We start from the raw sequence: 25,933 nt of genomic DNA, 5'->3' as shown, positions 1-25,933 counted from the left end.
GGACAAACCCCCTCCTAGCGAATTGCGATTGCCGGAGGATATTGGCCACCTACCATTCCGGCACCGATTCCACAGCAGGCGGCCACCGCCAGGATGTTGAAGACGGCAGAGCCCACGATGGTGCCGACGCCGATGTCGCCCTCCGTAATGAACGTTCCGATCACGTTCACAAACAGCTCGGGCGCTGACGTGGCCGCCGCCATGAAGGTCGCTCCTGCGACGTCGTTGGACATGTTCAGCGCTGGCAGAATAAAATTCAATTCATAAGGATATCAATCAAAATTGTATTGTAAGGCATGGGGACGCATGGTTATTCAAGTCGACAAAATTGGCATGACTCACCGTGGCATATTTTTTCGACGGCAGGTACAAAATACTTATCACAAACTACAGCCAAAGCTACAAATAAATATAAACTAGCGATTGCGTGTAACACTACGGCCCCGTTCTGTCTCTGCTCCACCGTGAACAGATCTGGCGGGAAGTCCTCTATCGCAGGTGGTGTACAATTCAGCCCTGGAACGATACAAGAAAAAAAAACAAAAAGCAAAATTGTTAAGTCGAGTACCGAATGACTAATGTCGGGGGCACACAGTCGCAGGCAAATGAGCTCAATTACGGCGAATCCAGCAGATGTCGTGTAGGAGTTGGTAATCTAATTCCAACCGGGACGCGAACTAACTCTAGAACAACAAAGCGGCTCCCAGATCGGATCTTTCAAAGCAGGGATAAGGTAGCGAGACTTTCTCCAACGTGGTCCACGTCACTTGACCAAGTGCGCGCCTTGCCTGTTGTTGTCCGTTGATTATCACTAATTAGAGCAGCTAGTTGTCACTTGGTCAAGATGGCGCTATATCAATTATAATTGAGAAGAATTAACAACAATTGAAGGTGCCGGTTCTTTGCTCTGCTACGTGGGAAAAGAAGACCGGAAGAAGTTCGATTCTAAAAGAAAGATCGTCATCGTCGCACGTGCTTTTTGGGTTAAGTTTTTTGAGTTAAGAACGCCATTTTGTGAAGCTGACAATGCCTCATCTTGTGACCATCACTGATCCCCAAAATAATTTCACTTTTTGTCACTTTCCATATAAATAAAGTTTCAATCTTGTCGTGCTATCTTGACACAGCATTGAACATTGATGTAAGTGCGACAATTGACCAAAAGGATTTCAGGTCTGAAGGCGTTTGACACAAGTACGAGCTCGACTACCGTGATCATTTTCAATTATATCTGTTAAACCAAACGAAATCAAACAAAACATGATTGTTATTGTTTACATTACGTGCTCTCGTTTCAAACATTGAAACGCGTTTTTTCTCGGAACATCAAAAAGCGACGTACGATAAGATAGCCCGACTGCGTCGATATGCAAAATCTTTTTTTTAATATGATCAAAATAAAAAGTGTTATAAACATGTCATTTTGCCCGTTGAATCAGAATCTGCCCTCAGAATTGACCCAATGTGTCGCAAAATCGATTTTTGGTCATATTTTCGGTTTCCATGTAAAATTATCATTTGAACAAAAAATATGACCGAAAATCGATTTTGCGACACTTTAGGTCGATTATGAGGGCAGATTCAGATTCAGCGGGCAAAATAACATGGAAAAACATATATTTGGACAATTTTTGAAATTGGACCCTTGAAAATTAGCCCTTTTCAAATGAAGATATCTCGAGTTTAAAGAAAAACACCCCTGGGATTTTTTCAGCAATAGTAGTGCTGGATCTCCTCTTTCAAATGCAACCTAGTGCTTAAAATTTGGCTTGCGCTTTGTTGAGATATTTAAGTTTTAAATTTGCATCTTTTTTACATTAATATGGCTGTAACTTTTGACCCTTAAGTCCAAATTGACCTGTCAAAAAATAAAATTGTTTATTTTTTAGAGCTCTAAAAGTGCCCCGAACATCACTTTTCTCTAAAACTTAACCCTGAATTGCCACATTCAAAAAACTGACTTTTGAAGGTTTGCTTAGATGCTTTCTATTAATTTGGTCGTAGAAGGCTTAGATTACAAGTTAAAATTTTGGTGTCTTCGACAAAGTTGCTTGGATTGTCAAGTTCAACAACTTTCTACAAGACAAAAAATCCCAAAAATATTCCTGAAAAGTTAGATTTTCAAAATCACCCTAATAGTGAACCACCTTAATTTTCAACAAAACCAAAAGTTGACCCTTTCCATTTAAAACAACTCTTCTGAAGACACCAAAGCTCAAAAACTTCACCATTTTTCGGAAAATCCGTTTTCCACTTAATTTTGCGATCTGGACCACTGTGCATTAGTAAACAAAGCCCTTTTTGCATCGGTATTCGGCCTACTTACGATAAACCAATTTAAAAAATGCTTGAGATTGTTCATCTACACGTCCTTCAAGTTCCCTAAGCTAAAAACAATGAAATATTGTTGCAATTTGAAGAAAAACGAAAATTATTGTCAGAGGTCACGGTGGCGAACTGTCCCTTTTTACACGGCGCTCACGCACACTATCAAAACACACGTTTTATAGTGTGTGTAAACTCCGTGTAAAAGAGATGTCAAACTAAAATGTGACCCCGTTCGATTGACAACAGTTGGTGTCAAACCATCGGGGTTTGAGTGTAACATTTTTGAGACAGGGAAATACAAAAAGTTGATAAACCTGATTAAACCTCATCCTCGAACAAATGGAAAAATATAAATGGAGTTTCTGTCAGATGTGCACATGGAGCCAGTTTCGCTCGATAATGACATTTGAGAAGGGCGTAAGTGTTTTAAATATTTTTGTATTGCGTAATTTAAATATTGATGTATCTCTAAGCCGTTGCATCATATCAAAAAGTGGTTAAAGACAAGCTTGTAGGAAATCTTACGAGCTTTCTGAAAAATATACACTGAAAGAAAAAAAACTTAGTGGAAATTAGACGAGCTTTTCGGTAAAAATATTGACGAAACTGAAAAATCAAGTCTTTTATATAGCCAATAGCCAAAAAATGGCCAAAACCTCTGTATTTCAACGTTTTTTTATTTTTAAAACGCTGTAACTTCACAAGGATTGGACTTAGAACAACGGATCGCAATCTGGAGACATTCATGTAAAATTGTCTGGAGAATCGATTCCCACGTTCGGTTTTGGGAAATGTTGACGTTTAAAGCACTTTTAAAAATATTTTTTTTAGTAATTGATTTTTATATTTTTGTAGGAGATTTGCTCCATCCTAAATTTTTAGTGGGTAATTTGTATCATCTTAGGCTATTTCCACATAAAAAAAATTAACATAGTAAAATCGTGAAAGTCTCACTTGGGTAATTCTCCGCCAACTCACACAGCAGTTGCCCCGACCCCTCTTCGATTTGCGTGAAACTTTGTCCTAAGGGGTAGCTTTTGTCTCTGATCATGAATTCGAGGTCCGTTTTTTGATATCTCGTGACGGAGGGGCGGTACGACCCCTTCCATTTTTGAACATGCGAAAAAAGAGGTGTTTTTCAATAATTTGCAGCCTGAAACGGTGATGAGATAGAAATTTGGTGTCAAAGGGACTTTTATGTAAAATTAGACGCCCGATTTGATGGCGTACTCAGAATTTCGAAAAAACGTATTTTTCATCGAAAAAAACACTAAAAAAGTTTTAAAAATTCTCCCATTTTCCGTTACTCGACTGTAACAAATTTTGGAACATGTTATTCTATGGGAAATTTAATGTACTTCTCGAATCAACATTGACCCAGAAGGGTCATTTTTTCATTTAGAACAAAATTTTTCATTTTAAAATTTCGTGTTTTTTCTAACTTTGCAGGGTTATTTTTTAGAGTGTAACAATGTTCAACAAAGTTGTAGAGCAGACAATTACAAAAATTTTAATACATAGACATAAGGGGTTTGTATATAAACATCACGAGTTATCGCGATTTTACGAAAAAAAGTTTTGAAAAAGTTACTTTTTGCGTTTCTTTTTGTTTCGATGACGACCAACTTTTTCAAAACTTTTTTTTCGTAAAATCGCGATAACTTGTGATGTTTATAAGCAAACCCCTTATGTCTATATATCAAATTTTTTGTTATTGTCTGCTCTACAACTTTGTAGAACATTGTTACGCTCTAAAAAATAACCCTGCAAAGTTAGAAAAAAACACGAAATTTTAAAATGAAAAATTTTGTTCTAAATGAAAAAATGACCCTTCTGGGTCAATGTAGATTCGAAAAGTACATTAAATTTCCCATAAAATGACATGTTCCAAAAAATTTTACAGTCGAGTAACGGAGAATGGGAGAATTTTTAAAACTTTTTTAGTGTTTTTTTGGATGAAAAATACGTTTTTTCGAAATTTTGTATTTTTTCGAGTACGCCATCAAATCGGGCGTCTAATTTTACATAAAAGTCCCTTTGACACCAAATTTCTATCTCATCACCGTTTCAAGCTGCAAATTATTGACAAACACCTCTTTTTTCGCATGTTCAAAAATGGAAGGGGTCGTACCGCCCCTCTGTCACGAGATATCAAAAAACGGACCTCGGATTCATGATCAGGGACAAAAGTTACCCCTTAGGACAAAGTTTCACGCAAATCGAAGAGGGGTCGGGGCAACTTTTCCCGATTTCGTGTGAGTTGGTAGAGAATTACCCACTTTCAAATTTGACTTTTAAACTAAAAAATCAAAAAATCTCATAAATGTTTTTTTTGTGTATTTTTTTTCTCAAAAAGCCCGTCTAATTTCCTACAAGTTTGTCTTTGACCACTTTTTGATATGATGCAACGGCTTAGAGATACATCAATATTTAAATTACGCAATACAAAAATATTTAAAACACTTACGCCCTTCTCAAATGCCATTATCGAGTGAAATCTTATCTTCCACTATATATTTTAATATCTTGACAGATACGTATTTCGTCTACTACTTCGAACACCAAGTTTCGAGTAGGAATCTCGCAATCGAGAACGCCAATTCAATGATATAGAGCGAATAATTTGATTTGATTTGGTTTTTTCATATCTTTATTTAAAAAAAAACGTTCATCAATACGCTATGAGCCAACCCCCACGTGAATGAACCGCAACAATGTTGCACATATGCTGCAAAGTGGCCTTGCGTGAGTCGTCTCGCAGTGAACATGTGTAAATTAATCTTGAATACAGCTCGCACTGCATCGCGCCCTCACAAAGATACACGCGACAACGTTTACTTGGGGAAACCGATAACAACATCCGACACTTCTTTCCTCCTCCAATAAATCGTCAGCAAACGACGCAACAATTCGTATTTTTGCGCTAATCATGTGGATTTGCCAGCTATTTTGGCCGTTTATCTCGCAGATAAAATCAAATTGTGTCACTCAGCATCACTTAAGTATGCCTATTTGTTTGTTTTAACACTTGATCGTGTAATTAGTGACATCGAGGAAATGTTCGTTTACCTCGAAGTGGAGAGAATAAGACTGCGAATCTGATTCATGTCATTTGATAAACTATAATTATAGCGTACGTATTAGAGAGCCTATACGGAGAGGCGAAATGTCACTCTCAGGGTTCCAATCGAACTGTGAAATCAGGGTTCCAATGGAGCAACAAGATCATGCAAGAACAAGGTTGGAATCAATTTAAAATAATTTTGGCAAAAAACGAGACTTATAACAATTACAAGTATTGTAAAACTGTTGTTCATAATAATCTGGTAGCTTTTATTATGTTTGTGCTTGTTCGGTACATGAAAAGTGCCAACACCAAAGAAAAACTACAAGTTTTTCAACCTTAAATTTGAATGACTTTGGGGGTTTTAAATTTCTCCCAGAACATTTTATTTCCCTATTCCGTATATTCCCTATTACGTATAACATAAGGTCGATTTGTAAAAATGATGGAAACGCTTAATAAACACATGGGCTTTTTTCAAAAATAACTTCAGTCAACGTTGTGTTTTACGCGTTCTAAGATCAGGCATAAATTAAAACACTTGAAGATTGTTTTGTTTACATTTTTAAAGAAAATATCCCAAATTTCCGCACAACTATAAAAAATAACACACATCTGGGCTTTTTCTTGATTAGATCCTATAAAGAAATGTAAACATTGAGTGTATCCCTTTCATATTCTATGCTAATGTCCATCTGAGTTCAAATAAATATTAAAAAAAAAACTTTAGAGAGCTGGTCAAATAAATACTAAGTCAATCAATCAAAGCACCCTGGTTGAAATCAATGAAACAAAATTTCATTTTAAATTAGAAAACCTGTCAGGTCACTCTAAATTACCCGTTTTCACTGTTCCGAAATCCTCAAGTGTCCTTCAACTTTCTACCATGAACTACCACCAATGTCCCCCGACGACCCAGGCCCTAGTCAGGCTAATCACCGTGTGTCAAAACCTGGCCTACAACGGCTTCAAAGTGCTCATCAGCGGCGAAGACATCTCCAAGCCCTTCCTCAAAAGCCTCATCATCCCGATCCAGTACGAGCTGGAGAACATCTCAGCGGCGGCGGCCGCAACACCTCCACGACCCCGAACCGTTCCGGCGTCACCGAGAAGCCCTTCAACACCGCAGCGTACGATGAGTCCACGAACGCCCCGCAGTCTTCCGCTGCGAGTGTCCACCCCGGTAAGCGGCAAACGCGTCTTTGGAACGCTCGGTTCACCGACCGCCAGTCCATGGCGGCGACAAGGCAGTTACTACGAGGACGGTACGGATGATTTATTTCTGCAGGGAACCAAGTACTACGAAGAGGACCAGGCCTGGGAGCAAGCGTACGGAAAGACCTACGGCCGGAACACGACCGTGGCGGATGTCGCGATGAATCGGCGCATGGGCAAACCAAACGAACGAAATGCGTACAGCCTGACGGAGACATCGACCACGGTGACGCCAACCGGACTGCGCCGTCAAGTGTCGCGGACGGCGTCCGGACCGGATGTGTCGGTGCTGTCGACGACCAATGAGAGCTTTTCGCGGGAGTTGTCCACCTCCGGCGTTGATACGTCGTTCTACTCGGACGCCGAGGAACATTTGGCGTAGAAGAGTACAGACATTTTGAATATTGAATAAATCATTTTGAAATAACAATAGCTTGACATTAATCTGGTTTTGGTTCTCGGTAGAGATTGGTAAAACAACTCTTTTTAGGAGCCGCTCATTTCCACTCACTTATGGCTCTATTTCAAAGATTTATTGAAATAGTGATTCATGCAATAAGGTGCAAAAAGCCGATTTTTTCAGCATAAGTTATTTTTTCAGTATACTCGTCACGTTTATCCAAAGAGGCAGAGCAGAGGAGCAATTCTCTCAGATTTCGGTAATTTGATTTTTTTCTGTATTTTTTAATCTGGCTGCAACTTTATTGGTGCCTTTGGTATGCCCAAAGAAGCCATTTTGCATCATTTGTTTGTCCATATAATTTTCCTTACAAATTTGGCAGCTGTCCATACACAATGATGTGTGAAAATTCAAAAATCTGTATCTTCTGTAGGAATTTTTTTATCGATTTGGTGTCTTCGGCAAAGTTGTAGGTATGAATAAGGACTACACTGAAAAAATATGATACACGGTAAAAAAAAATGGTGATTTTAAGTTAAACTTTTTGTCACTATAGCTTGATTTGCAAAAAAAAAACACTATTTTTATTTTTTTTTTAGTTTTTGATATGTTTTAGGGGACATAAAATGTCAACTTTTCAGAAATTTCCGGGTTGATCACCGAGTTATTATTTTTTGAACCAATACTGATTTTTTTCAAAAAATCGAAATATTGGTCGCAATAATTTGTCAACCTCATTTTTTTATGTAAAATCAAATTTGCAATCAAAAAGTACTTGAGTGAAATTTTGATAAAGTTCACCGTTTGCAAGTTAAAGCCATTTTTAGGTAACTTTTTTGAAAATAGTAGCAGTTTTCATTTTTTTTATATTAGTGCACATGTTGCCCACTTTTGAAAAAAATATTTTTGAAAGGCTGAGAAAATTCTCTATATTTTTCTTTTTTGAACTTTGTTGATACGACCCTTAGCTGCTGAGATATTGCCATGCAAAGGTTTAAAAGCAGAAAAATTGATGTTTCCTTAGTCTCACCTAAACAACCCATAATTTTCTAAAGTCGATATCTCGGCAACTAACGGTCCGATTTACATTGTTAAAATATGAAACATTCGTGAAATTTTCCGATCTTTTCGAAAACAATATTTATTTAAATCAAGACTAACAATGCAAAAGGGCGTAATACTGAATGTTTAATTAAAAATCACCTTTTTTTACCGTGTATCATATTTTTCAGTGTAGTCCTTATCCAAAACCTACAACTTTGCCGAAGACACCAAATCGATCAAAAAATTCCTTCAAAAGATACAGATTTTTGAATTTTCATACATATTTTTTGTATGGACAGCTGCCAAATTTGAATTGAAAATAATATGAAAACACTAATGATGCAAAATGGCTTCTTTGGGCATACCGAAAGCATCATACAACTTTCAGCCGGATTAAAAAAAATAAAAAAAAAACGGTTTCGTAGAGAATTGCTCAGAGGTAAAATTGTCAATAAGTCTGAACTTTGCCGGAAAGTCGTTATAAATACCGTGGACTCTCTGGGTGTCGATCTTCACGATACCAATAATGACCCAGCTGTCAATAAATTGTTCAGTCCCTTCAAATAGATTGCTATGATTTTTTTTTTATTATTTGATAACTCCCGCTCGCAACGGTCCCTTCAATATCGACAGTGAGAGAGTTCACTGTAGTTTTGTTTATCGATTCATATTGCATTTTACACTGCATTAGATGTAAGAATCAAAAGTTTTCATATTTCATATAAAAAAATTTCTACTGAAAATGCATTTAAGAGCGAGTCCACGAACAGGGCATACCCCTTTGTATGAGACGTCGTTTGGACCTCACCAATCTGCCTGAAATTTTCAGGGGTTGTTTGTCCACATAAAACTAGCATCTAGCCAAAATATGAGCACTCTAGGTCAACGGGAAGTGGGGCAAATCGGGACACAAAGTTTGAAGGTTCAAAAACGTCAAAAATCTTAAAAAGGCTGTATCTTAGGCAAAATTCAATTTATTTTCAAAATTCTAAATGCATCTGAAAGAGCTTAAAAAATGCAACAAAATGCAGAGAGAAGCATCCCAATTGGTTAAATCTAAAGGGAGTTATTGGCATTTTAGTGAAAAAATAGCACAATTTTCATACTCAAATAAAAAAGTGTTCCATCCAGATATCAACTCGGTTCGACCTGCAGCTTGTAGGGGACATCTGGGACTACCATCTGAGACTGAGAACGCTTTAGGTAAGGCAGTTTAACATTTTAAATAGACACTTTAACTTTTAGTGAATTTTTTGATTGTAAATTTTTGCTCGGGGGACCCCTTAGATCCCATTTTCTGGCGATAATTTTATCATATTCGTGTTTCTGAGTCAATTTCACAATAGAAACATGCATAAAAATGTTAATTTTCATCCATTTGAGCCCTTTGAAAAATGAAAGTTAAAAAATTAAGAAGCTGTTTTTTCTAGTGTCATCAAGTTTCCTTCGAAACGAACTTGATTTTCAATAAATGTGAATCGAAGATTTTTTTAACTTTTATTTTTTTAAGGACGTGATTGTAAAATTTGCACCATAACAGTTATTGTTTATAATACAGCTAAATAGTATCAGGATCACCATAAATGATAATTGTACAGTTCAAAAAGTAATAAAAAGTCATTTTTTATAGGCGATGCTAGTCCACGTGGTAGCTGTCGTCGCGGTGTTCATCAAACATTCATAGCATGCTAAGGAAAATTTGATGCTTTTCTGGGGAAAACCGTTGGTTCCGAAAACCCCGGATGTAACGTCATGATTCGAATTCCCGGACGCTTCGAAACCCGGACACTTCAACTTGTTTTATCAATTATTTGGATATAAGTTCGCATTATGAATATCAAAACTGTGTTATTTGATGAATTCTAACATCAACTTTCGTTTAAAGTTTGTTTGAACGCTGTAGTTAATGTCAAAACAATAAAATAAAATAAAATTCTAAGATTACCAAAAATGCGAAACATTTCACGTGAAATATTTCATAGACGTCCGAAGCACTGGGAAGGCAAAGTAGAAATTTATGGTTTTGATTTTCTTAAATTCTAGCAAATTGATACATAAAATATCGATTGTTTTGATGTTAACAGCTTATTTGAGACCTAAAGAATGCCATTCACTAACATTTTAGTCCAAATTTGTGCGATTCATGGGAAAAAACGAGTGTCCGGAATTCGAAGCAAAAGTGTCCGGATTTCGAATCAGCTTTTATCAGTGTCCGGGATTCGAAGCACAACAGGTCATTTTTATTTTCAAATCCTGGTGAAAAAAAGTTAGAAATTACATATTTTTCATGCTTTCTGTTGAAACTGACTGTTTATATTACATTCTGATGATATTTCTTCATTTCCAACTTATTACATGATTTGTTGTCAGCTATAACGAAAATGATATGATACTAAGTGTCCGGATTTCGAATCATGACGTTATTGCCGTTGAGCTCGATGGGGGTTGAACGAATCGACCTGGTCTCTTATTATTAGGGAAAGATGTTCTCCAGACGATTCCGCTTATTTCTAGCCATCCTAGAAGTTTCTACATGTTTTCCCCAGGCCTGTAGGAGCGAATGAACGAAAATTCAAAATTTCCCATAGTAAATCCCATGTAAACTTGAACTCGCTTGAGACAAGCCAGTTTTCAACCAAATAAGCTGAAATTTGGCGTGAGAGTCCCTATGGGTATGCCCTACAAGGGGAACCACAACAGAACTTGATCTGATAACTTTTCAAAATCCGTACTCATTGCGTATAATCTACTCAACGACTGTTCCAACCTAGTAGTCATTGATTATTGCATTAATGTTTTTGCAATTCCGTCGTGAAACTTCTTACTTTTCCTGTAATCGTTGAACGACGAAAAAACCTACTTTTCTGTACCAAAAATAACAGAATCGAATAGTAAAACTTTTCAAAATAAATGCTGACAAGGTCTATATTAGATGGATAAAAACGACGGGTGTGGAAAAAATCAAGTTGCATTGCTCAATCACATTCAATTAGTTTGACCACGCGTTTAGCACCATATTTATGCAATGCTATTTGGCCGCGATAAATGTTTTGTAGGAGCTTATGGATTTTAGTGAGCTTTTTGCATGCCTAATGGAATTTGACAGCTACATACCCTTGGGTTTAATGAAGCATGTGATAAAACCATTTGGCATGGCATTGCCATCAGGTTTTCAAGACTCTCTTAAAACATTCATTAAACCTTAATGAAAGACATAAATCAGCCCATGGTTAGTGGTTGCTGTTAATGCCGAAATAAAACTAATAAGCAATTCAGATGCTTCCATAGAACCGCAATAAAAAAACGCTCCATTTCTCCATACAAAAAGTTTTTTTCATGGAAATTGTCCACGATGGGAAAGGGGGGTTGAGATTACCATAAAAAGTGCCCACGTGGTTTATGGATGGTCCCATTCTGATTGGTATAATCTGAAGGGAGTTATCTACATTTTAGTGAAAAAATTACAAAATTATAAACTCAGGGAAAAAAGATTTTCATCAAGAAAACGAAGTTGACTTTATAGCTGTCGGCTACCATTACTAGTACCAACCACTAGTGTTTCCTTTTTATCTACAAGGACTTCGCCGCCCTGGACTCCTAAGTGTATGAAAGTATGGCACGGAGCGACGGCGCCGAATACCCATATTTACACAAAGAATTTCAGAGCGCCCGCCGCGGGATTCAAACCGGCGACCTCTGGATTGTGAATCCAGTGCGCGGTCCGATTGATCCACACGAGCGGGGATCAAGATTTCAACTCAATTCGACTAGGAGCTTTTAGGGGGCATCTGCCCTCCTCAAACAACACCAACAGAACATTCTGATTCACAAATCATCACGAACGATAAACGATAAATCTTTTCGCACATCACGTGAATGATCGGGAAGTTGCGTGTTCGGTTCCAATAATGCATGAAATATTTTTTCCGGCCTGTTCCATTCATAAACAACCAAAGCGTGCAATTAAATCTCACTTTTAACTATTAATCACCATCTTTGTGCTCAAACGCCGCCGGTTGCACGACTCAGCATCAACATCAACATCAAAACTGCCGGCACAATCAGTCTAATCAGCTGTGAATCGACCCAGGGCACACACATTTTACCCCCTCTTCGTGTGTCTGTGTTGAAATTAAAGCTTTTTTAAAGGAAAACACTCCCTGCTTTTGCCGGAAAGTGAGCACACGAGAGCCAAGTCACGAGAACATGCGAGCGGCGATTCTATTCTCGGAAGTCGTCGTACAGATCGTTTTGAAAGATGGCATGGCGTCTAAAGCCCCACCGTTTGACCGCAGATTCCGCCATTAATTCAACCATTTTGTCACACGTTAGCAAAAACACATGTTAGTTTGAGGAGGGTCAGTCCATATCTTACGAGAGTTAGGGCCTAAGGTCGTGACGATGAGTACCTTAGCTCGTTTCGTGAGTGGATATATCAATACGATCTTGTCGGTTATTGTTTCGGTCGTTCCATGTGAACCAGCAGTGAGGAGCACAATTAATTGATAGAAAGTCACATGTGTGATTTACGACAGATAAAAATGTGAATGGAGATGTTTGTGAGTGAAGGTTGGGTCAATATATATTCTACAAATATATGTATTTTTTTGATGATAATGAAACTAACTCAAATGGATATTTGATAACTCCTCAGTCTTGTCTTCAGCTGATCGGAAGTGTAAAATTGTTGCACTAGCACACACTTGATCAATTCTATAGCCGAGATTCACACATCGACACCGGTTCCGAGATGAAGCCATTCGTGCATTCGTTTGCTTATTCTTTCACTTCCACTCATATTTTTATTGGGCGGAATATAGCTTTAATTGAATTAAAGTGATATTCACTGTGTGTAGCAGCGTATAAATATAAGAGGCTTGACGTGCAAGACCCGCAGATGACCCAGCGTTGACTTTTGGGGCGACCTGTTGATACGATTTTAGATGTTTGGAGATGTATTTTTGATTGATCGAATATACTGATGGCGTGTCAAAAGTTACAGAATGTGATCAAATTCTAATCAAATATTCATTGCAATATTTAACCCCTTTACAACCGCGTTTCTAGACGGGGTTACAACAATAGATAGCAAAAATACAGTCATCCCACATTATTTCAAGGAGCTTTGTTTGGACATTGTCTTGCTATTTGACTAGTACAAGTAGTTCTTTTTCAAAGAAAAACTGCATTTAAAGACTATTTAACAATTCATAAAAGCATTAAAAAGCTTATGTTTCATTGGTTTCACCACTTGAAGTCATCCTTTTGCAAAAAAAAAATGCACTCCTGGAGAGAACCAAATTTTGTTCAGTGATTTTTTGAACTTTGTGTTTTTCCGAATATGTGGGATGACTGTATTTATATGGTTTTATTTCAAATCCTTGCTGCTTCAAACTATTTAACTAACTTTAGTCACAAGTATGTTTTGTCCGATGTTAGATTTAAACAGTACTGCTTGCTAACATCGTGTTTTTTCATACTTAAAAAATCAAAAGTATGAATGAATAAGAGCAACTCTCTACGAAATCGGCCGATTTCGACTATTTTTATTTTTTGTATTTTTTGATTTGACTCAAACTTTGTGGGGGCCTTCCCTATGACCAAATAAGCTATTTTGCGTCATTGGTTCACCCATACAAGTCTCCATACAATTTTGGCTGCTTTCCATACAAAAATGGTATGTAAATATTCAAACAGCTGTAACTTTTGAGTGAATTTTCAGATCAATTTGGTGTCTTCGGCAAAGTTGTAGGTATTGTTGAGGACTTTTGAGAAAAAAATAGGTACACGGAAAAAAAAATTTGCAGATTTTTTTATCAACTTTTTGCCTTCCTCACCTCACTGAGGCAAGGCTATAAAATCACTCGAAAAATGAACTTCTTAAATACACCTCCTAGATATACCTTCACGTATACCTATCGACTCAGAATCAAATTCTGAACAAATGTCTGTGGGGATGTGTGTAGACACGATTTTTTTCCACACGATTATCTCAGAACTGACTGAACCGATTTTGGCCGGATCCGCCTTATTCTTTTCGTTTTGGGGTCCCCTAAGACCCTATTAAATTTTATTCTGTTTAGTTAAGTATTTAAAAAGTTATGCCAAGAAAAATATTTTTGTAGATACAAAAAAGGGTGATTTTTTGCCTAACCTCAAAAGGCCGGGTCTTTTTGTTTACATGCGAGAGTCGCGCCAGATGCGAAACGCCCGGTTGCCACATTGCTTCAAATGAGAGTCTGCATGTTTTCTGGAAAAGTCTGTACAGTCGACTCTCTGGTTGTCAATATCCAAGGGACCGTCGAGGAAGAGAATCATCAGTTTACAGAACGATGCAAAATGAAGACTCGATTGAAAATATTTTTTTCTGGATACCCAGCTATGGGAGAGAATCATGGCAACGTCCATCAAACAAAAACAGACTAATGTCAAACACCCTTCAAAGGTTCGTTTCGCAAAGAAAAATGTCTATGCAAGCCAAGAGAAAGTGAAATTATTGACAACCGGAAGAGATTTTTAAAGCAAACAGAATCCAAGGGACCGTCGAGGAAGAGATCCTTCGAGAAAGGGAAAATATCGAGGAATGAAGATAATTGAAGTATGCAGATTGAAGGGACTGAATAATTCATCAATAGATGGAGAATTATTGATATCGAGAAGATCGACAGCCAGAGAGTCGACTGTATCAGGAATATATTTTTTCATAAACTTATTTTCATTATTACTTTGTAAATGTGAGGAAGGCACCACCCACCTAATGGTGGATTAAGAAACGTTTTTTTCACTAAAACTCAATTTCCCAAAATACGTATTTTTTGATTTTCGAGATTTTTTGATATGTTTTAGGGGACAAAAATCCGCAACTTTTGAGCCATAGAGAAACATGGTCAAAAAATCTGCCGCCGAGTTATGATTTTTTGAAAAAATAGTGATTTTTGTAAAAAATCGAAGTTTCATGCAAAAACAAGTTTGACATAATTTTTTAATGCAAAATTGAATTTGCAATCGAAAAGTACTTTACAGATTTTTTGATTAAGGGCTCGGTTTACAAGATATAGCCACCGAAAGTTTGATTTTAGCGAAATATTTGCAGTTTTTCAATTTTTAAAAATAGTGACCATGAGTGACCATTTCTATAAATATTTTTTTTTGAAAAGTTCAGAAAATTTGCTATAAAATTGTCTACGAGACATTGAAGATTGGACCTCTGGTTGCTGAGATACAGCGGCTTAAAGAAAAAGAAACACGAAAATTGAAGTTTTCTAAGTCTCGCCCAAACAGCCCACCATTTTCTAATGACGATATCTCAGCAATTAATCGCCCGATTTTCAATGTTAATACATGAAACATTCGTGAAATTCTCCGATCTTTTCGAAAAAAATATTTTGAAAATTTTTAAATCTATACTAGCATTTTAAATAGGCGTAATATTCAATATTTGGCCCTTTTAAAATGTTAGTCTTGATTTAAAAAATTTCAAAATATTTTTTTCGAAAAGATCGGAAAATTTTACGAATGTTTCATGTATTAACATTGAAAATCGGACCATTAATTGCTGAGATATCGTCATTAGAAAATGGTGGGCTGTGTTTCTTTTCTTTAAGCCGCTGTATCTCAGCAACCAGAGGTCGTCTCGTAGACAATTTTATAGCAAATTTTCTGAACTTTTCAAAAAAAATATTTATAGAAATGGTCACTCATGGTCACTATTTTTAAAAATTGAAAAACTGCAAATATTTCGCTAAAATCAAACTTTCGGTGGCTATATCTTGAAAACGGAGCCCTTAATCAAAAAATCTGTAAAGTACTTTTCGATTGCAAATTCAATTTTGCATTAAAAAATTATGTCAAACTTGTTTTTGCATGAAACTTCGATTTTTTACAAAAATCACTATTTTTTCAAAAATCATAACTCGGCGGCAGATTTTGACCATGTTTCTCTGGCTCAAAAGTTGCGGATTTTGTCCCCTAAAACATATCAAAAATCTAGAAAATCAAAAATACGTATTTTGGGAAATTGAGTTTTAGTGAAAAAAGTTGATAAAAAAATCTGCAAATTTTTTTTCCGTGTACCTATTTTTTTCTCAAAAGTCCTCAACAATACCTACAACTTTGCCGAAGACACCAAATTGATCTGAAAATTCACTCAAAAGTTACAGCTGTTTGAATATTTACATACCATTTTTGTATGGACAGCAGCCAAAATTGTATGGAGACTTGTATGGGTGAACCAATGACGCAAAATAGCTTATTTGGTCATAGGGAAGGCCCCCACAAAGTTTGAGTCAAATCAAAAAATACAAATGAAATCCATTTCCGGTTTTGGTAGAGAATTGCTCATAAATCCTTTTTTGAAGGTTTATTGTAATTTGAAAATAGAAAACATTTTAAAATACGACATAAGGCTCTAATCCAGTGTTTCTCAACCGGTGAGAAATTCCCCCCTGGGGGGGAGGGGGGGGGAATGGCGATACAATAGAAATCCAATGCGTTTTTGTAAAATATATAAATCTTTATATATTTTAAACAATCTTATCTTTTTAAACCTATAAAGCACACAATACTTTTCTGAATGAATGTAAATATCTTTGATAAGAAACAGCAGCATTTTCCTTAGATTAGATTAAAAAACTAACTTAATCCACCTATGTGGTTGGGGCCTTCCTCACTCATTACCTGTACACAAATTTCATCTATTTTTTAGATCCAGAATAAAAAAGTGCATAAATATCACTTAAGTGGCCATATCTCGAGACAGGGTTGCCAGATCTTCTATGTTTTGCACTCTTTGGAAAGGTCTTTTGATAACCTAACCAACGATGGGTCGGATGATGGACTTGGACATAGTTTACATACATTTAAGTGAGATCCGGATAAACGTGAAACACATTTTTATACATAACTTTTGAACTACTCATCGAAACTTCAATCTGTATAAAACTCGATCTATGGGACCCTAAACCAAGTCGAATGCAACAGGTTCGGGTCAAATCGGTTCAGCTAGTGCTAGTTAGTTGGACACATACACACACACATACACACAGACATCTGTTCAGTTTTCTATTCTGAGTCAATATGTATACATGAAGGTGGGTCTACGACGTTTTATATAAAAAGTTCATTTTTAGAGCAGGATTATAGCCTTACCTCAGTGAGGAAGGCAAAAGTGTTATAAATATATTTTTCCGATTTTTTCTGTCTCTTTCATAAGATAAGATAGTTTTCGAATTCTCGAATACAGAAAAAGTTTTTGAAAAATGGATTTCCTTAAATCAATTTCGGTGAAATTTCACATTATTATTTAGTTTTCAAAACTGAGCTGTTCTATTTTTTATTAATTCAATTTTTATTAATTACAAAATGAGCAGTTTTTAAATAGTAGATAATGCAACAAGTTGCGAAAAGAGGATTTTTTCAGCACGAGTCGTACATTTATCCAACGAGGTTCACCGAGTTGGATAAATACGAAGAGTATACAATAGGGTGGTCCAAATCCGGACTTTTTTGGGGCTACCCCCTGAAATCAAAGATTGACCCATCACTAGGCTAAATTCCAAATTTGAGCTCATTCTGACCACGGGAACCCCTCCCTCCAATCGCTTAAAGTTTGTATGGGAAAAATCGTCAAAATGTATGGAGAAAAGCAACTGTTTTACTTTTTTACCTGTGGAAGGCGCCATAATTATCCGATTCTTACCATTTCTCAAATGTAGAACCTTCATTAAATTTAGAACAACTTTCTCGAAGACACCATATTTTTAGGATTTTTTCGCGCGAAGTTATTAGCGCCCAAAACTGACCCTTTTTGCGCGTCCAGCTGTAAGGGGCTACCTAACAACGATGTTTATTTCCAATTCGTACACGCACGTGCTCTCTCTCAGGTTCAAACTCTCTCACGAGCTTGCTCGCCTGCCTGCCTGTTTACCAACAAGCGCGCGCTGTTTCTCTGCTTGGACTTTTGTCGTCGTCGTCGTTTTCGTTTGCTATCCGCTGCGCAGCGTTCTTTACATGTTTATTATAATGTTGAACTAAAATAGCAGGATTGTTTTGAGATATATTTAGCATATAAATTCTTAAATTATGAAAAAAAAACGAAGTTGACTTTATAGCTGTCGGCCACCATTGCTGGTACCAACCACTAGTGTCTTCCTTTTTATCTACAAGGACTTCGCCGCCCTGGGCTCCTAAGTGTATGAAAGTATGGCACGGAGCGACGGCGCCGAATACCCATATTTACACAAAGAATTTTAAATTATGACAAAAATAAAAAAAAAAACTGCGCTTAAAAAATAGTTTAAAGAAAAGACAGCTTAGGCTCGATTAAAAAATTACAGCAAATGTCATGAGAACAGTGTTTGTTTGTTTTTCCAAGCATTACACGAAGTTTTTCGTATATGCTAAAGAAACATGATAATGATTCAATTATTTAAAAATCTTCAGGTAATATAAATGTTGTTCCTTTAGGTAGTTTGCTTTATCAAAAATATACTTAATTAAATTATTTTTTTATTCTTTCTGGATATTTCTTTCTGTGTTCCTAGACCACCTGCAACAAATATTGCAACTGTTTATGACCGATTTTTTGCGAAGCTACACCAAAATGTCACTTTTTCAATTTTCAATGTGATTTTTTATATGAAAAATTTCATTTTAATTATGATCTTATAATTGCAATGTGCTTTAAATGCGTTTTCTTATCTAAAATGCCAAAAATATTGACCAAATAAGGTCTGCAAGTCATTGAATGGAAGAGGAGTTTTTTCATAAATTTGCTCCTTGCGTTGTCCCGTCACGAAAAGAAATGACTGGCAAAAACTCAAATCTCAAGCAAATCTTTCAGTTCAAGGAGCAAAAGATTCGTTTTTCAATTTGTGATAATGTGTAGAAGAGCAAAAGTTTAAAAAAATCAATTTGGCAAAACTGTGTCGATTTTTTTGGTGTGCCTTTTAAAATTCCAGTTTTACGATGTTGTCCCGTCACGCTACATTTTCATTTCAGGAGAAGCACAGGTATAATAGTGTTCATTATGCATGTCATTTCTATGTTGGAAAATCAATTATCTTTTCAAATATGTAATAACATTGGGGGGTTTCTTCTTTAATTGTGCCACTACAGCCAAAACGCTGAAAAAAATTGGGAATTTTTCGAAAAGGAGCCGAAGAATCGGTCTTATCATATTTTGTCAGTTTACCTGTAAATTTTTCGATTCAGGAAACATCTCTTTCTGCACAATCGTTAACTACCTTCAGATCTTGCAGTTGCGGCCTTCCTTAAAGTAACTCATTTGGATTCAGTTTAAAAAAAACTAAAGAAAATTCCTTCCTTTTATAAAAAAACTGCACGGTATTTCTTGTAACAAAAGCAGATAAATTAAAATCCAAAACGTTTGCAATTAGGTTTGGATCAGAACAGATGACGATTCATGGATGAACTAATTCATCAAATTTGTATTCTCTCTCACAAGCTCTTATAATATGATAACTTTTGTTGATCACATATTACATTATATTATATATCTCAAAACAAATCTGGTTTTTCAGTTCAACATTATAATAAACATGTAAAGAACGCTGCGCAGCGGATAGCAAACGAAAACGACGACGACGACAAAAGTCCAAGCAGAGAAACAGCGCGCGCTTGTTGGTAAACAGGCAGGCAAGGCAGGCAGGCGAGCAAGCTCGTGAGAGAGTTTGAACCTGAGAGAGAGCACGTGCGTGTACGAATTGGAAATAAACATCGTTGTTAGGTAGCCCCTTACAGCTGGCCGCGAAAAAAGGGTCAGTTTTGGGCGCTAATAACTTCGCGGGAAAAAATCCTAAAAATATGGTGTCTTCGAGAAAGTTGTTCTAAATTTAATGAAGGTTCTACATTTGAGAAATGGTAAGAATCGGATAATTATGGCGCCTTCCACAGGTAAAAAAGTAAAACAGTTGCTTTTCTCCATACATTTTGACGATTTTTCCCATACAAACTTTAAGCGATTGGAGGGAGGGGTTCCCGTGGTCAGAATGAGCTCAAATTTGGAATTTAGCCTAGTGATGGGCCAATCTTTGATTTCAGGGGGTAGCCCCAAAAAAGTCCGGATTTGGACCACCCTAGTATACAACATTTTTTGCAATTCCAAAAAACACACACTGAGTGAAATTTTAGGTCAAATTTTCATGTATTTTGTCAATACTTCGTTTAAATCAAAAAAAATGTTGAAAAGTGTTACTTTTCAGCATTTATTTTGAAAAGTGTTGCTATTCGATTCTGTTATTTTTGGTACAGAAAAGTAGGCTATTTCGTCGTTCAAGAATGACAGGAAAAGTAATTAGTTTCACGACGGAATTGCAAAATAGTAGTTTATGCAACAAGTTGCAAAAAAAAAGATTTTTTCAGCACGTGTCGTACATTTATCCAACGAGGTTCACCGAGTTGGATAAATACGACAAGTGCTGAAAAAATCAAGGTTTTCAACGAGTTCCATACAACATTTTTTGCATTTCTGAAAAACACCCATTGAGTGAAATTATAAGTCGACTGTTCATGTATTTTGTCAATAAATCGTTTAAATCAAAAAAATGTTGAAAAGTATTACTTTTCAAAACTAGTGCTGAAAAGTTCAAATTTTCAGCATCCATTTCAGTGCTGAAAAGTAGAACTTTTCAGCATTTGTTTTGAAATGTGTTTCTATTCGATTCTGTTATTTTTAGTAGATAAAAGTAGGCTGTTTCGTCACGCGAGAATGACAGGAAAAGTAGGAAGTTTCAAGACGGAATTGCAAAAAACACCTTTCTCGAGTTTTTTTTATTTGATCATGATCGAAAATTTTAAATTATTTAAACTGAGCAGCTTTTGAGAAATATATTTTTTTAGGTTTTGCCTTGATACGAATTTTTGAGAACATTATTTACAATAATTTCTAGGAGTTTTTTCATCTTTTTGAGCAAAGTTCTTTTGCTTTGAAAAATAATCGAGTTTAAAATAATATATTTTGTACATGTTATTTGTCATCAAATTTCTGTCTGTGATTGATGAAAAATAAAAATGTGAGTGTTTGCTTTTGCTACATACAGGAACCTTTATAAAAAAATACTTTATTTAATTGTTGATAGTGAAAAAAAATGTTTTGAAAAATGTAATCTTTCTGCGAACATAAATGTTGAAATAATGACTTGTTTGCAATATTACCAATTAGTTAGATATTAAAGGGGGCAATGTAGTTCTTGAAATTCAGTCAAGGGGGGAATGGACCAATAAAGGTTGAGACCCACTGCTCTAATCGCTTGAAGATAATATAGGAAAATTCATCAAAATGTATGGAGTAAAGCAACTTTCCAGTTTTTTCACCTGTGGAGAACGCAATAGTTCTTTTTTTATCAATTATTAAATGTAGGACCTCCAACAAATTTTGAACAACTTTCCCGAAATAATATATTTTTAGGATTTGCTGCTTTCCTCCATACATTTTAACCATTTTTCCCATATAAACTTCATCGACTTAGAGGGAGGGTTTTTTTTATTCGTAACTTATTTTTATTAGATCCTTTATGGTACTGCGACCAGGTTAGGACCGAGGATCGGTTTAAAAATTAATATGTAATAATAACACAAAAAAATAACTCTTTATACTCCGTACTTTGAGATCATGTAGCTGACGAGGGTTACTTGGTCCAAGCGGGTCTTGCAACTGGGAATAGATCTTGCTTAATGAGTATTAAATTATTACAATTAGGTAAGCTTCTAACTGATTGATGTTATTTCCTCCAAATTAAAATTGTGATATTTTAGCGTTTTTGTTTACCATGACCAAATGAGATGAAAATCGAATTTGAAGCAAAAGAATTATGCAGCACTGGTGCAACTACAGGTGTTAGAGGGTTAAATGTGAAAAAATAGAAGACTTTTTGTGGAATGGTGTTAAATTATCGTATAATTTAAATGTTGCATAATAATACAAAAAAAAATATTGAAAAAATACTTTCTATTGTTTGTTCTCAAAAAATACAAAAATATATTGAAAGCTTGCTTAAAATATTTGAAAACATTGGGTTGTTTGGAGTAAAACCAACACTTAAAAGCTTTTCCAATTATTCAAAAGCTGAAACCAGTATCTGTCATGAAAAACATTATTTCTGCATGTTTTTTCTCATTTCAATGAACTGGTCACAGCGGCAAGTTTAAAATTTCTCATCAAAAAACATCAAAATACATTTTCTTGTACATAGTTGAATGATTTTTTACATGCATTCAAGCTGTTAATTGACGTCCTATACAATTTTGTTGCATAATATTAATAAATTTAAAATTTCCCGGGAATTCCCGGGATTTCCCGAGAAATTGTACACAGCTAAAAAAGTAGTAATCCAGCTGCGTGTAAAAGGCCTAGGTGTAAAATAAATTTTGCATTATTTTATGAAATTCTGTGTAATATTACACCCTGAAATATGTAGCCCATCAGTATGGGAAACCTACTTGACCGAAAAGTCAAGCTCATATATGCGTTTATCCTTACAGATCTTCATCATCTTCATCAAAAAATATAAATAATAATCACTATTTATGGAAACCGAAAACAAAAAACGTTTCTTAATCCACCATTAGGTGGGTGGTGCTTTCCTCACATTTACAAAGTAATAATGAAAATAAGTTTATGAAAAAATAAATACCTGATACAGACTTTTCCAGAAAACATGCAGACTCTCATTTGAAGCAATGTGGCAACCGGGCGTTTCGCATCTGGCGCGACTCTCGCACGTAAACAAAAAGACCCGGCCTTTTGAGGTTAGGCAAAAAATCGCCCTTTTTTGTATCTACAAAAATCTTTTTCTTGGCATAACTTTTTAAATACTTAACTAAACAGAATAAAATTTAATAGGGTCTTTGGGGACCACAAAACGAACAGAATAGGGCGGATCCGGCCAAAATCGGTTCAGCCAGTTCTGAGATAATCGTGTGGAAAAAAAATCATGTCTACACACATCCCCACAGACATTTGTTCAGAATTTGATTCTGAGTCGATAGGTATACGTGAAGGTATATCTAGGAGTCGTATTTAAGAAGTTCATTTTTCGAGTGATTTTATAGCCTTGCCTCAGTGAGGTGAGGAAGGCAAAAATCACTGACAGGATAACTCTTCCAACAAATATGCAACGATTATAACAATCTATTACTTGAAACTCAACATGCGCATTTTGTTTATAACTTTGTACAAAAATTAAAAGTGTCTGAGAATGTTGATCCTTAGGCAAACTATTTTGATATTGTTGCAAATTATCGTTGAACAAATCTATCGCGCGCCTCCTTTTAAATATAAAAAAAAAATTAAAAAAATCAAATAAATCCAAAATTACGAGGTAAAATATTGTGTAGGTCTCGGATATTTGAAAAGGACCCCTTAAGCGTTCTTACCACGAAGATTTTTTTAAATACATTGATTTGTAATAATAAACTTCTTGAGCCTTGGCGTGATATCCATGTATGTCTTAAAAAATTCAATGGAGCTTTAAAAAATAGTTTCGTTTAAAATTGTTATTTAAAAATACGAGGTGACTATGATAGTCACTGTGCTTCTTATAAGTGTCAACTTAAAAGTGAGCAAATTGAATTTATATGTTAAATCAATCATTAAGGCCTGCTTTCTTTTAATGATCATTAAAAAAATAACAATTTAATATTTTAGCTTTTAATCAATTTAATGAAAATTTGAGGTTAAATTAAAAAAAACTGTTCGTCGAAAATGCCTTCAAAACTGGCGTTTTTTTATTTATGTTTCAATAACGTCTAAAACTTGTAAAACTGGAATCTTTTTTCCGGTTTTTCCACTTAAAGAGTTTTTAAATAATCATATTTATCAATGTTTTCGAAATGATAGAATACTAACTTATGAAATATTTAAAAATATGTAGAGTCGGAGTCGGAGCCAACCATTTTTTGAAAGCTAGAGTCGGAGTCGGAGTTGGCTAGAGTTGGTGGAACGGAGTTGGAGTCGGAGTCGGAGTCGGTTGGATCTGAAAGCCGGAGCCGGAGTCGGAGTCGGAGTCGCTTGAAATATGACCCAACTCCGCAGCCCTGCTTAAAATGCTGGGAATCATCGCATATTAAAATATTGTTATTGGTCATTTTTGATGACAACTTTGATTTTACATTGAAATATGTATTTTAATATATTGATATAATTTACCATATTTGCGTTTTTGCGCTAACAATTCTTTTAATTCCACATTTTGTAGCATCCTGAACTAAATCTCATAAGATGGATTTTATGGTCTCCTGAAACATATTTGTTCAAAATCTAAAAGTTTTAACGCATTTTGTTATCAATTAAATTTGAAATCAAATGCAAACAATGCATACATTTAACTGAAATAATCGTTTCAACATGTATTTTCAATCAACTGATAGTATGGTATGATCAATATTATCGAAACCAAAGATCCGCGATTTGTTATACATTCAACATTTGCAATCTCTATAAATCACCACCTTTGACAGGTCACCAACAACCCAAAACGATTCCCTGGTAGAACGTGTTTTACTACACTTCAAATACCTCCGCGACACAAATCTGTCAACCGGCCAGGCTGGCATGTACAACGAGGAATTAATTGAATCTTATTGTTGATTAATTCAGCGCTTATTTATCAAATGAATAACTTATTATCCGCTTCTCTGTTGATATCTCGAACCAAGATTTCTACGCCTGGTCCAAGAACCATATCTCGGATCACCTCGTGGTGTGTGGCTGTGATGTTGGCGTATTGTGTGTACGTTCTGAATATACATACGTGAGGTGTGCGGGGGGAGACCACAAAAGGCCCCACAATCCCAAATACAATCACACAACAACAGCGGCGATCTCCGGAATCTCCCCCGCGGGACAGCAGGTTATCAACGACCAGCACACATTGAGGTTCGGCTGTATTTGCGTGTTCTGTGTATTATTCAATTTTTTGAGTCGCCGTGATACAGTTTCCATTTGGAGGCACTTAGCATACACTCTACAGCCGCAGTAGTTACGCGGGTCACTCTTTGGTCAATTTAAGGCACTCCTCACACATATCTGACGCGCCAAGATCTTCACAAATACAGCATCCCCCAAGGGTCACAACTACACACGGCGCAGCTCCTCAACAGTTGAACCACTTTATTATTTAATCTTCTCATCTTCCCGAATTAAGTGAAACATTCTCGTCTATGACAATCAGCCGCGCGCCCGGAGGAGCGCACTTGAAGATCTTGGAGATATCTTCGATACAATCACTGCTGCCGCCGCTGTAATGCGCTGGTTTTGTTCTCATGATCCGTTGAATTGAGTTATTAACTCCAATCACGACTAATTAGCTGTTCCTAGCATGATCCTCCAACCTACTTCTACACGACATCTCCAACAGATTACCGCCGTATTACAGAACTGTATTACCATTAGTTCTCGTAAGATCCCAATAGTCCGTCGTTTCGTTCATGTTGATCAAATCACAGTCCAGAGCCAACTGAAGCGCCAATCCCAACTTGCGGGCCTATCTATAACCCGTGGCACCGTCTCCGTCTCGGTCTCGGTCACACGACAGCACTGGGAAGTCAGCTGGACACCACCACCGACTAGCTTTGTCGTCTCCACAATGTCCGGAGGAACAACCGCACCAACCGACGACCGACGCCAAACTACTGTGAAGCGCGCGAGAAGGGATGTTATCCGACCGGAGCACCAGATCAATCTGACCAACCGAAACCGACCTGCAGGAAGCTGGGCCTGCCAATCGAGCGCATCATAAGTCGACGTTGCTCTCGTTTTGTTCCGTGCTCGCTCTCTCCATCTCACTCTCTAGTGCTTGTCCGTTGGATATATTGGAATATTGGATTCTACTGGCGAGAATAGGTGCGGTTAGGAGAGGTCGTTT

At 36.3% G+C, this 25,933-nt stretch overlaps 1 protein-coding gene across 3 annotated transcripts in view; it reads right to left on the bottom strand.

Moving 5' to 3' along the window:
* The window catches only part of LOC6035966 (sodium/potassium/calcium exchanger 5), a 42,143-nt gene extending 16,363 nt beyond the window's left edge, over positions 1-25,780 (bottom strand). The window contains exons 1-3 of one of the 3 annotated variants that reach the window (XM_001846022.2): positions 25,456-25,780; positions 343-516; positions 54-241 (exon numbers count right to left, since the gene is read on the bottom strand). In XM_001846022.2, the coding sequence (XP_001846074.2) occupies positions 54-241; positions 343-516; positions 25,456-25,498 (405 nt within the window). In that variant the 5' untranslated portion in view covers positions 25,499-25,780. Of the gene's footprint in view, positions 1-53; positions 242-342; positions 517-24,820; positions 24,884-25,455 lie in introns of those variants that run through there. The other 2 variants (XM_038250130.1, XM_038250131.1) reach the window with 2 other exon arrangements.
* Between the last annotated feature and the right edge of the window lie 153 nt (positions 25,781-25,933).

Source organism: Culex quinquefasciatus, chromosome 2 (genome assembly GCF_015732765.1).
Source record: "Culex quinquefasciatus strain JHB chromosome 2, VPISU_Cqui_1.0_pri_paternal, whole genome shotgun sequence".
Taxonomy (NCBI): Eukaryota; Metazoa; Arthropoda; class Insecta; order Diptera; family Culicidae; genus Culex; species Culex quinquefasciatus.
Note: the sequence above shows the minus strand (reverse complement) of the source record. Positions and strands in the feature narration are given on the sequence as shown.